The sequence below is a fragment of the Sinohyriopsis cumingii genome, chromosome 14 (assembly GCF_028554795.1).
Source record: "Sinohyriopsis cumingii isolate HCF-2022 chromosome 14, ASM2855479v2, whole genome shotgun sequence".
Classification (NCBI taxonomy): Eukaryota; Metazoa; Mollusca; class Bivalvia; order Unionida; family Unionidae; genus Sinohyriopsis; species Sinohyriopsis cumingii.
The window spans coordinates 13,653,439-13,665,248 of NC_142974.1; the positions used below are offsets into that span (position 1 = coordinate 13,653,439).

General features: G+C 35.8%; 1 protein-coding gene across 1 annotated transcript; it reads right to left on the reverse strand.

The window, feature by feature from the left end:
* Nucleotides 1-113: 113 nt before the first annotated feature.
* Nucleotides 114-4,375, reverse strand: LOC149783284 (putative G protein-coupled receptor No18). The gene is made up of 2 exons (XM_089931515.1): nucleotides 1,616-4,375; nucleotides 114-1,568 (listed from the first exon to the last, which is right to left on the reverse strand). The coding sequence occupies exon 1, from the start codon at nucleotides 4,081-4,083 to the stop codon at nucleotides 2,746-2,748; it is 1,338 nt and encodes a 445-aa protein (XP_089787641.1). The 5' UTR covers nucleotides 4,084-4,375; the 3' UTR covers nucleotides 114-1,568; nucleotides 1,616-2,745.
* Between the last annotated feature and the right edge of the window lie 7,435 nt (nucleotides 4,376-11,810).

The window sequence follows — 11,810 nt, forward strand, 5'->3', positions numbered from 1 at the left end:
GAGAGAGGAGAAAGAGGGAAGTTCAATCCTCTTGAAAGAGGTGTCACTTGATGAATATGTGGTTACATCTGGGGAACTGAAGGTACGGGATCGAGATATAAAGACAGAAGCTGTTTGAGGATCTAGCGAGCAAACTTTATTGAAATGCACAGCATATAAAATTACATTCCAATATCAAATTACATATGCTTAAGTTACGAATATAAGATATATATATATATATATATATATATATATATATATATATATATATATATATATATATATATATATATATATATATAACTATGATATTCTTTCACTTACCAACATCATACAATTCTAAATTGCAAGGGAAGAACAGATATGAGGAGAATGAAATGAACAAGCAATGAATAAATATGACTCTGCCTAGCGACCAGTTAACGTGAGTTCTTAAAACAAAAATCACGAATCACTCAGCAATGACCAAATATTAAAGTGTTGACATTATGACGGGGAGAAAACTTGCTGCTTCTTTTTGGCCTCGTGCTGGTTACATTCCTTCACGAAGTCACGAACTAAATTGGTATGTAGAGACTGACCTACTTTTGGTACTGGAAATGAACTCATTCCACCGCTTTTCGTGATTCAAAATTAACTACCATTCTTTTCTAAAAAGTAAGTACGATTGGCGAATTTGCAATATTTTCGATACAATTATTTTATATAAACCACCAACATAACATTGATGACAAAGTAAAATAAATTTACATAAATATACATATTACATATCAGACATGAATACACACCCAAATATTCCATTTGTATGTTCGGTGATCAAAATGGGCACTATAGTTTATTCAATGGAGACAGAATGGTATGACATAGTGGTTCATCTTCTGTCGTAGTATTACGTTATCTGGATTAATTCCACATTAACGTTAGAAATCACATCTTCACTATTATCAAATACAAATTTTATATTTACAGGGTACTCACATTACTGCCGCAATGAAACCAATTATTCGGGCCCGTAACTTGTGACTGTTGTTTTAAAATAAATTGTTTAAAGTACCTTTATGAAATTTTTCATTTCACAGCGGCTTTCATTTAAGTGCAACCCGCGGCAGTGGTACAACCACTGATCATCGTTTTAGTAAAGTCACGCGAAATAAATGCACGTGCAAAGTTAACATGCTCGGATAATTACTACAACTGCTGGTTGATTACTGATCTGATGTCTAGTTAGTTATGATCTAAAACGGCTGTTTGATTACTGACCGGATGGCTAGTTAGCTATGATCTACAACTGCTGGTAGATTACTGACCTGATTGCTAGTTAGTTATGATCTACAACTGCTGGTTGATTACTGACCTGAAGGCTAGTTAGTTATGATCTACATTGCTGGTTGATTACTGACCTGATGACTAGTTAGTTATGATCTACAACTGCTGGATGATTACTGACCTGATGGCTAGTTAGTTATGATCTACAACTGCTGGTTGATTACTGACCTGATGGCTAGTTAGTTATGATCTAAACTTCTGGTTGATTACTGACCTGATGGCTAGTTAGTTATGACCTACATTGCTGGTTGATTACTGACCTGATGACTAGTTAGTTATGATCTACAACTGCTGGTTGATTACTGACCTGATGGCTAGTTAGTTATGATCTACATTGCTGGTTGATTACTGACCTGATGGCTAGTTAGTTATGATCTACAACTGCTGGATGATTACTGACCTGATGGCTAGTTAGTTATGATCTACAACTGCTGGTTGATTACTGACCTGATGGCTAGTTAGTTATGATCTACAACTGCTGGTTGATTACTGACCGAATGGCTAGTTAGTTATGATCTACATCACAGGGAACGAAGCCATTGCTCCAGACTGACATGCTTATTTTTATTATTTCGGAGACACGTGCAAAAGCAAAATTCAAATACAATATCATTTTCAACTTTATAGTGCGAATACGGAGTAAATGCCCGTGTCCTGGTTTATGCATATAATATCTTCTTCAGAAAAAGAACAGTCCTTATGTATGGATATCTTAAGATGTCATTTTCAATTTCACAGGAAATTCAAAGACCTTGAAGAGTACAATATGATATTAAATGATTTGGAAACACATTTTGCTGACGAATAAATTAGTCTCAAGCAGATGGCTTACATTTATCAATTTCATCACCAAGTCAGCTGCTAGCAATATAACTAATCAGAATTAAAGAATAGTTGAACATATTTAATACCACCTCAGGGAACTCTACGATACGATTACACGTTCTTGCGAGTTCAAAAACTGGTGTCCCTAAGTCCTGTATAATATATACCAACAAAAAGCATAAGAAGCAAAAGGAAAACGAACACGAATATACAATGATAAACCAGTCTGAAGCTAGACGGGTACCAAGTCTGATAGATAATCTATGCACAGATAACCATCGAACGAGGAAGAAACGTGTGTTTTTCAATCAGAGTAAAGATAGAAAGGAGTTTATTTTGTTCAAGCTAGTCATTCCTAACGTGTAAGCACTAAGAAAACATCATTACGTCTTATATGGTCAATTCTGCATTGTCATTCTTTCATAACGATTTCTTTCATTACCAATATCCATTTTTCACAAATTTAAATTAGCATACTGTCATTTAGTTTTGTGTTTACAAATCGGTTTATCACGAGTCAGCCAAGTCAGGTCGTCCACAAATACATTTCTCAATTACCTATATGTGATTTCCATGTACATATCTCAAACGTTTTCCTCTATGAGACATACCTTAAGTGTCCCTTGGCAAACAAAATCGATTCCGTACATGGGAACAACGGAATCTCCCGTAAAAAGACAGTAATTCACGCCTAAATGTTTTGTCGCAGAATCCATATATAACTGGGTTAGCCATGTTGTTTATGAAAAACGACCAGATAAATGTATTGTATAGATACAGACCCGCAGGTGACAGAGATGCCAAAAAGTCTTTCTTCATGAAATCCACAATCTGTAAAATTAAATGTGGAATGAAGCTACAGAAGAAAACCAACGTAATCATAAACAGAATAAATGTTATCCTTTTTGTTTTCTTTTCGTTTTTGCGCAAATTCGTTTTTTCGTCTTGTTCTGTAGTTTTGTCGATTTTGATTAAGTTATCTTTCTTTTCGCTCCCGATTCTTAAACGATTCTCTGTGCTTTTCAAAGGAAAATCACCGAACCCATCCTTCATCTCACGGTTTGAATTAACGCAAGCGATCGCATCCCTTTCTGAGCCCTCCTGCGAACCATCTGTTGACTCTGTTGGATTTTCTACACCTAAGGATGATTCCTGACTTGAACTTGTGGTCGCTATTAGTGGAGACTTTGAATAATGCACTGCACTTCTAACGGTCTTATATCTTACAATTTGGGTTCCAATCATGGCATAGAGAACACAGAGGACGGTGAAAGCTCCAAGTACAAGAAACATTAGGAGAAGGTTGAAGTAAAATTGATAATGGGTGTTCCTAAACCTATCATCAGTCCAACATCGGACACCAGTTATGTTAATTACATTAGTATTGTGTGTGCTATAGCCGTACAAAACAGGGGCCGGCCATGATATCGCTAATCCAATGGTCATCGCTAATCCGCATGACACTTTTGCCACGGTCTCCGTCATTTGCTTTCCTTGAGGAGTACATATCTTCCGATATCTGTCTGTGGCAATTACAAGCAGGACAAGAGCCGAGCTTGCGCAAATGAAATAATTCAGAAAACACAGGATCTTGCATGCTGCTGCGTCATAAGACATTAATGGATATCGAAGATTGACCAAGGTAAAGGGCATCCCAACTGAACATGCAACCATGTCAAGTGCTCCAAGACATAAAATGAATACCCTGTAATTTGATTGCTTTTTCCTGAACGAGTAGATCAAAATCACGTGCAAGTTGCCTACAAATCCAATCAACATAAGAATGCCAACAAATATTGACCCACCAGTGTGTGTTTTGGCTACCGCATCATTGATTTCTTCCAGTGTTTGATCTTCCCCACTGTAGTTCATGGATGTCGCATCATGTTGTACCCTGGATGTTACGTTTTCTTCGAAGGTTGCATAACTGTCTCGATTTACTGAAGCCATTTGTCCTCAATGTAGAAATCAAAGAACAGTTAACAACTTCACTCTTTTTCTATATCCGCCTCAGTTATAATGTAATATGTTGGATGTGTCTTTTCTTAATGCGAAGTGAATATAATCTCAGGTAGACTCAAAACATGTCTGCAATTATCAACACCAAAAAATCTTGATCCAATGTGTTAGGGTTCTTAGTAGCCTGTTGCACGCAGTTGCAAGGTTATATGAGTGAAGAGCTTAATAAGTCTGTTTTATATCACCCGATGACGCACAAATACACATCACTTTCTTATTATGTATAATCGTTTGACCCGAAATTAGAGTTGATGGTAAAGTATAGACGGAGGCCTTTTCAGGTCTACAGAAGTAATCAAAAATTAGACTGTTTAGTACAATGACGCATACAATGTCTCGTACAAATCATTATATAGGAAACACAGTATACAATGATGAGACATTCTCTCTTATGTCTGTATTCAATCAGTTATAAGACACACACACAGAGAAACTTGGATGTATGTAGTTTAGTTATTTTCAGACTTTAAAGCAAATAGTAATAATCCTTATCTTGGGCAACGAGGATTTAAAGGGATTTATGCCGAACATATATTGAACATATCCAGTTATTATATCAAATATATCATTATTCTGTCAGCTAGTGTTGCAATACACGTAAAAAATGTCAGTTTCAGATCTGGGATAGAGAGAATAATTTTATATATTGGAGAATGCACTAATTTGGTGGGTAATAATATTTGACTGGTAGTATACACTACATACTAAATAAATGTATTGGTCTGGTTGTCTCGTAGCCATTACTGTGTGTTCTTGAAAAGGAATCTAATCAGAGAAAGAAAAAAATGAACTATTCAAGCACTTTTAAAAACATATTTTCTACAACGCAATAAATACAAACGCAACCTGTGTTATTACCGACGACGTTCCGCCACATGAATTTGTAATAACTATGAACGAACTAAAAAAGTTCCACCCTCTGGAACAAAAGGGGTGTGCCACAACGTTTAAAAACACTTGTATTTAATTAAATGGCGTACGCCACTGATGACAAGAAGGATATGAAGAAGAAAGCGTCATTTTTTCTTCCTCCTGCATTGTTAATTGTTTCTGGGATATATGTTGAACGGCTACCACGAAAAACTAAGCTTTAAGCAGAAATAGTTGGGTTTTTCCAATGTTTAGTTATCATATTTTTTTCAAATAATCAAACAAAAGAAAGAAAGATAATAAAGAAGTAAGCAAATATTATAAAGAGTGAAGCAAAGAAAATAGCAAGGGATAATATATTTATCCGCTAATTTTAGACATATAATAAATTGCACAGCGGTATTATAACAAGATTAAACGAATCTAGGCTTTTATTTTGGTGTATTCGAACGACACTGTGCAGCGCTGTACTAATTTGATTGGTTACATGACCTGAGAGTGAGGATGCAAATACGAAATATGTAAGGCATAAACTTACTATAACCTTTCTAGATCCATAATCGCGAAAGTAATGCTAAAAAGTTGGCAATAGCTCCATTATGATTTTTAGATCAACGTTTAAAGCTAGGTAAGTTAATCGTCAGGGCGAAATACACTTACAAAGACAACACAGACACTTTAACTAAAGACTTTAAATAGAACGTATTTATGTTATGATTAATTTGTACCTTGCAAACTGAATGAAAAAATATTAAATTACCGTCGAAGTCGATACAAATGTCATCTACATCCCTTTCCGACAACATATTCCTACTATAAATAACATCGAATCAAACCCCAAATAAAATTAAAAGCAATTAACATACTTACTGTGTACAATATAAGACTAAAGTTGTAAACAAATAATAGTGCCCATTTGTGACCTAGTTACCGAATTGTTGATGTCTGAGAAAGGAAAATAACATCACTGATAAAACTATATTTGTGATACTGAATTGAAATATGCATCCATTAAAAAAGAAATCCAGGTCAAGCATAGTTAACATTAGCTGACGTAGGGGTACCTGCAAAAAATATGAAATATTGTGGAAATAATAATAATAATAATACTAACAATAATAATGATAATAATAATAGTGCATAAGTAGGTCAGGAAATGTTGATTTTGTTTTGTCGTCCCTCGAGTTCTAAGGTGACAATGACACAACGTACTGGTTTGGTTTATGTGAGTACTAAAATGGTTGATCAGGCCGATTTGTGCCCTGAATTGTCTGTGTTACATTTGACTGGAGATGCCTCTTTGGTCTCCTTGACCATTGGAGGGTATGATGTCGTGCTCCAAGTTCAAGTCTGAAAATCCAGTATCGATGACACTGCGCCACAATGAGTGATTCTGTGTGAGATCTTCCCAAGACTGAGGATCAGTGTTGACGTCTTTTACGGATGACACGAGGGAATCTTTGAAGCGTTTCTCCTGACCAGCCTGAGATAGTTTTCCCTCTTTCAGTTCGCCGTCGACGATCTATGGTGAACGATTTTCTGCCATTCGGTTAACGTGACCTTCCCTCTCAGCAGAGTCTGGATGCTTGGAATGCCTGCTCGTATGAGACCCTCAGTGCCTGTAACCTTATCGGCATATTCTCATCAGTTTCCGCCGACAGCCTATGTGAAAATGGATAAGCTTCTTAGCATGCTGTCTGCTTCGTCCAGGCCTCGCAAGAATGCAGCAGGGTCGGCAAAACAAGGGCATATAAGACTTTAAGCTTAGTTTATAGACTGATGCTCCTGCAATCCCACACATTGACACGCTTACATAAGCAATAATGACGTTAGTTTCATCATCATCGTGTCAGTGTATTGCCGAACGAGGTGAAATTGTCCACTACCTTTAAGGTTCCACCATTTACTGTGATCGTAGGGTGTGCATACTGATTTCCTGATGTAGGTTGGTGCACCACCTCTTTTTTCTTGGTACTATTTATGAAATCGAAGATATCACAAGCTGAAGAGAAATGGTCCTTAATGTGTTGCGTGTCATCAGTAAATATATGGAATCACAAAGAGTCACTTCCTGTAACTTCGTCTTTGCCATCTGACCGGTATGTCAATTCCACTATCATATTTATGAAAACTATCACATAGCATGGCATAGAATATCATACTGAAGAGAGTTTGCGACAACAAAAAGCTTTGCTTGACTCCATTGGTGACTGGGAATGGTTCAGGTGACTCATCGTCATCCAGAATACGAGCGATCATGCGATCACGGAATTGTCGACTCATCGCAATTAATATCTCTGGAAATAACATGTTGCCATGATCTTCCAAATGCCACCAAGGCTGACTGTGTAAAAGGCGCTTGTCAGGTCGTGTAATGTCGAGTACAGGTTGAAGTTTCGTTCCTGACATTTCTCCTGGAGTGGACAAGGTGTAAACAACAATTTTATGGTCCCTCCTCCTTTCCCAAAGCCAAATTGACTCTCTAGCAGGAGCATCACTGTTATGCACAAGAAGATTCGGCATAATTAAGGCAAGGATTTTGCCTCCTATTGACCGCAAGGAGATTTCCGTATGGTTGTCACATGATTGTATGTTGTCTTTACGCTTGTACAAGTGGAGGATGGCTGAATCATTGTTTTCCTGATGTATAATTGTATAATTGCCTGAGAGTCTACCATCAGACGTTTACAGACCCGGAGGCTTTCACATGCCTCAGAAACGTACTGATCTATTCCAATCAGCGTGTACACGGAATTTTCTCCTGCAGTAGAACAAATCGATATAGAAAGATCAATATTGTAGCTTTTGTCTGATTACCTGGATTACAATGGGCAGATTAGGTTTTGTTATTTACGACAGCCTTTGATCCTGGTTTGAGCTGCACGATTGGTACTTTCCTTCAGTGAGTACTAAGAGTGGGTCCATTCTTGCCTGGACTCCACATACAGAGTGTGTGAATGAATTGTAATAGTTTAATGGGTGTAATGTCGTCTTCATTGCCTTATGTCGCTCTTATGGCATTTGTTTGGTTTAGAAGAATACTTTTTAGACAACGTGTTCATCAACACAATATTTGCAAGTCGGGAGATAATGACATTGCTTCTGTTGAAATAGATATCTGGGCAGGTGTTAAAGCTCATAGAACGGGATGAACATCGGAAAACGTTTGACTCAGACAGGGTATGTATCATTTGTGCTGTTCATGTGCCGGGCTCCCTGGATTGATTAGATGTTCCTCTAGCCTTTGGATAGGTGATCTTTCACGTTATTAAATCAGTGGTTTTAAGTATCAAACTTTATTTGCAAATATTAGTTAGATTTTTCAAAGATACATAATAACGGAGTTGTGTATGAATTTGTCAGTTTAAATCTTGTGGATGAGGTGGTATGCATCCAGAACGAGGATTTTTTCTGTTAGTAGATTTTGTAGTGTGCATAAAAAGTGCTTATATGAAGGGTCTTTGATTTGTCTCCGTTTGTTGCGCCTGTATATTTTTTAAACAGTTTTCATAAGTCCCCTGGCTGTAATATAAACATCTGATTCGAATATTTGTATGCTCATGTTGGGTAAAGGTTTATAGTGGATACTGATTGACGTCAGATAGTTTGAAGTATTTTTAACTCTATATATTCCCTTCAAAAAATTGTGGATTAGGTTTCCCAGAATGTTTATGAGCTGTTGGATGAATGATGTCAGGTTTATGGAAGAGATTACAATTAATAGACATTTAATGAAAATGTTCTGAATTTATCCCTGTTTCAATTCAGCATCATCAATAAGCATAGACCAGCTGAGGGTTCTTTTCTGTTCTTGTACTTGGATTTATTAAACGATTTTCTTTCTTGTTACTAGTTTGACAACAATGCACTTTGTCTAAAACATTAATCATTTTCCAAAGAATGTAAATCAGAAATAATATCTTGAAATCACAGAAAAAGACTTTTGTTTTAAGTGTGTGGAACCTCTGAGGATCTCTTTAATCTTGGTCTATTCCTCAATATGCGTGCTGCTGACGTGCACATCACAATCGTTACAAAAGTAATTTTGAGTAATTAACCAACTCTCATACCACGTTCTAGGTACGTAAATTACCAAATTTGTTTTCCAATGACATATAGTTTTCAGTACTACATTTTAAGGCAAAGAACTTCAGCTGGCATTACTTTTCTATAATGTTGAAAATTGGCTAACACAAAATGAACATAGTTTTGAACATATCTGCACAGATTACGCGGATATGACCTGAAGCTAACAACTGAAGCCAGGACCTATTCAAAACCAAGTTGTACGCATATAACGCGCATTGTATAGGGCATGTTATTAGGTGAATTCATCGTAACATGGAAATGATGGGAAAATGATTTTGTTGCAGAGTACATGGCAGTCTACTTCCTAATGTTTAATTAGCAATCCCTGGAGGATTTAAAATTATAAAAAATAGTGTGAAAATTTCTAATCTAGTTTTATATTGTTACGAGTCTATACTCTTATAAAAAGTGCCAGAAAAGAATGAAAAAACAAGCTTTGTAAAATTTAACAAATAATTTATTTCCCTACAATGCTAAATGATAAAAAAGGTAAAGTTATTGTGAATGAAGTAAGAAAAAAGTTAAAGAATTAAAAAACAGAAGTCCAATCAATGAAATATTCCAAGTGAAGCACAGCTCAAATCATGAGGAAATACAATGTAAGGCGATGACGTCTGTAATAGCCAGAGTTATACTGATGTTTCAACAGTCTCTTGTTGAGTCACAGAAAATATTTTCCCAGTTTTGAATTCTGCGTTATTTCCAGGCAATGACACTTTCCAACAATTATCAGAAAACTTTTGTTCTTCAGGGAAAACAATCAGCTGAATTCAATAATTTGAAGAACATAGAAACCAATTCAAACTGGACACAATATAAAACAACGATTCAAGTTCTAAGGCACGTTTGATAGAATTCTTAACAGAACATCAGTTATAAAACTAACTAAAATGCAAAACAGATTCCCGGATGGAGGTCAAGAGTTCATCTTTCTGGAAAAAATAGAAGTTTGTTACATGTTAAATATTACGTCATCCATGCATGTCATTGACTCATCTTACTGATTCTTACTCTTAGAACAAAGATAAAAAATAAAGAATACAATTATGCCTGTTTGGCGAATAGCAATATGTTTAGTTTTTTACGAGTTTGCTGTCTTATATATGATATATGTTTAAATAGTGTTGCATACATCCTGTTTTTTGCATACCCGTTTTCTCCTACAAGGCTGATCTAGCGTTCGATGCACAGTTGTTCATTTCATATTTCCGAATTGCACACCTAACATATCCGTATCGTACGCACAGCTGAAACTACTTTTACAACTTTAAATACTCAAAAATGGTCTACTTATAAAATTATGCAGCAAGTTTAAGTGGGTACTCCTAATGTGTCATTTTATATATGTGTGTGCTGAGGATTCAAATTTACTTGGTGAATATGAGGTTAAAACTAATAAACAGTTGCAGCATAAAGGTAAAGATATCACAGAAATCAACAACTCTTTAGACTTTGACATAAATTTTAAAATACGTCTAGCTACAATGTTTTTCTTAGACCTTTACCTGACAGGGTCACAAGCAGTAAAATGCAATTTTTGTTGTTTGTATTTTAAATCCTTGCACCCCCTTGTGTAGACGACAGTGTAAAAAACAGCGAAATCGATTAGTGTTTTCATTTTAAAATTACCGCAATAAATTTTCAAAATCTAGTCCACGTGCTGTAATACAACCGAGTCTTCAATTTATTGAAAATAAATGTTTAAAGTATAAACTTAAATGTTGATGCATCAGTAAATTGTTGAAATGGCAAAATAAACAGGTAAGTTTCAAAGTTCCTTAAATTATTAGGTTTGATGTATTAAACTGAATGAATTTAATTACTCCCAGTCTGTAAATTCTACCCGAAATCTGCTTGGAACTTAAATGCGTGTATTCAGCAAGGTGAACGAAGAACTCCTGTTCTCACTACTGGTCCTGTAGCTATGTTCCATTTTCAAAGCAAGGAAACATCAACTTGTCTGTGACAGCAGCTTGAATCCAATCGTATAGCCCATGCAACATCGGCAATGCCGACAGACAGATGATGAAACTGTAAAATATATACGTACGTATGCATCATAAGGAATTTTCGTTGGGTTTGTACTTTATCTTTCATAGAACGCCAAAATGACTTTATCACAATTGATTAAAGTACATATCAAATAAAATTCGAAAACATCGTATGAATGAATACATAATATGTAATAAATAATTAACCGCATAAGAGTTCTTCAGCGTCGGGGTAAGAAGTCGCATGAACCTTCTTATTTCCGTTCACACAAGTATATTTTGTCTCCGCCAATAGTGTGTTACTGACAAGGAAGTTATTAAGATATATCATCAATTTTCGCTTCCTGATGACACAGGCACGTGATATATATATGGGTGCGATACAGTTTTGTTCAAGCGATGAACCCATGTTCGTCAACGGTTATGAAGAGTACGGAACTCCGATTTATTCATGCAATATGTTTTATGCAATTTGCGTGTGTCATATAAACACAAAAACCTAATTGTTCGATTCAAAGTAGGTATCGTTATTTTTCAAAATTCTGGATTTCACGCTAATAAAGCAGTATTGACTCACTGATCCAAGAGTCGTACTTATAATGATAAAATAATGGTTTTAGACTGTTGGACTTTATGTTTAGGATTTCAAAAAAATGTATAGTTCAGGGACTAATGAACAGGAACAATTGGAAGTCTTTACAATTCTTA

Bases quoted from the DNA above. Each gene is read 5' to 3' on its own strand.
- LOC149783284 (XM_089931515.1), bottom strand. From the start codon at position 4,083: ATGGCTTCAGTAAATCGAGACAGTTATGCAACCTTCGAAGAAAACGTA.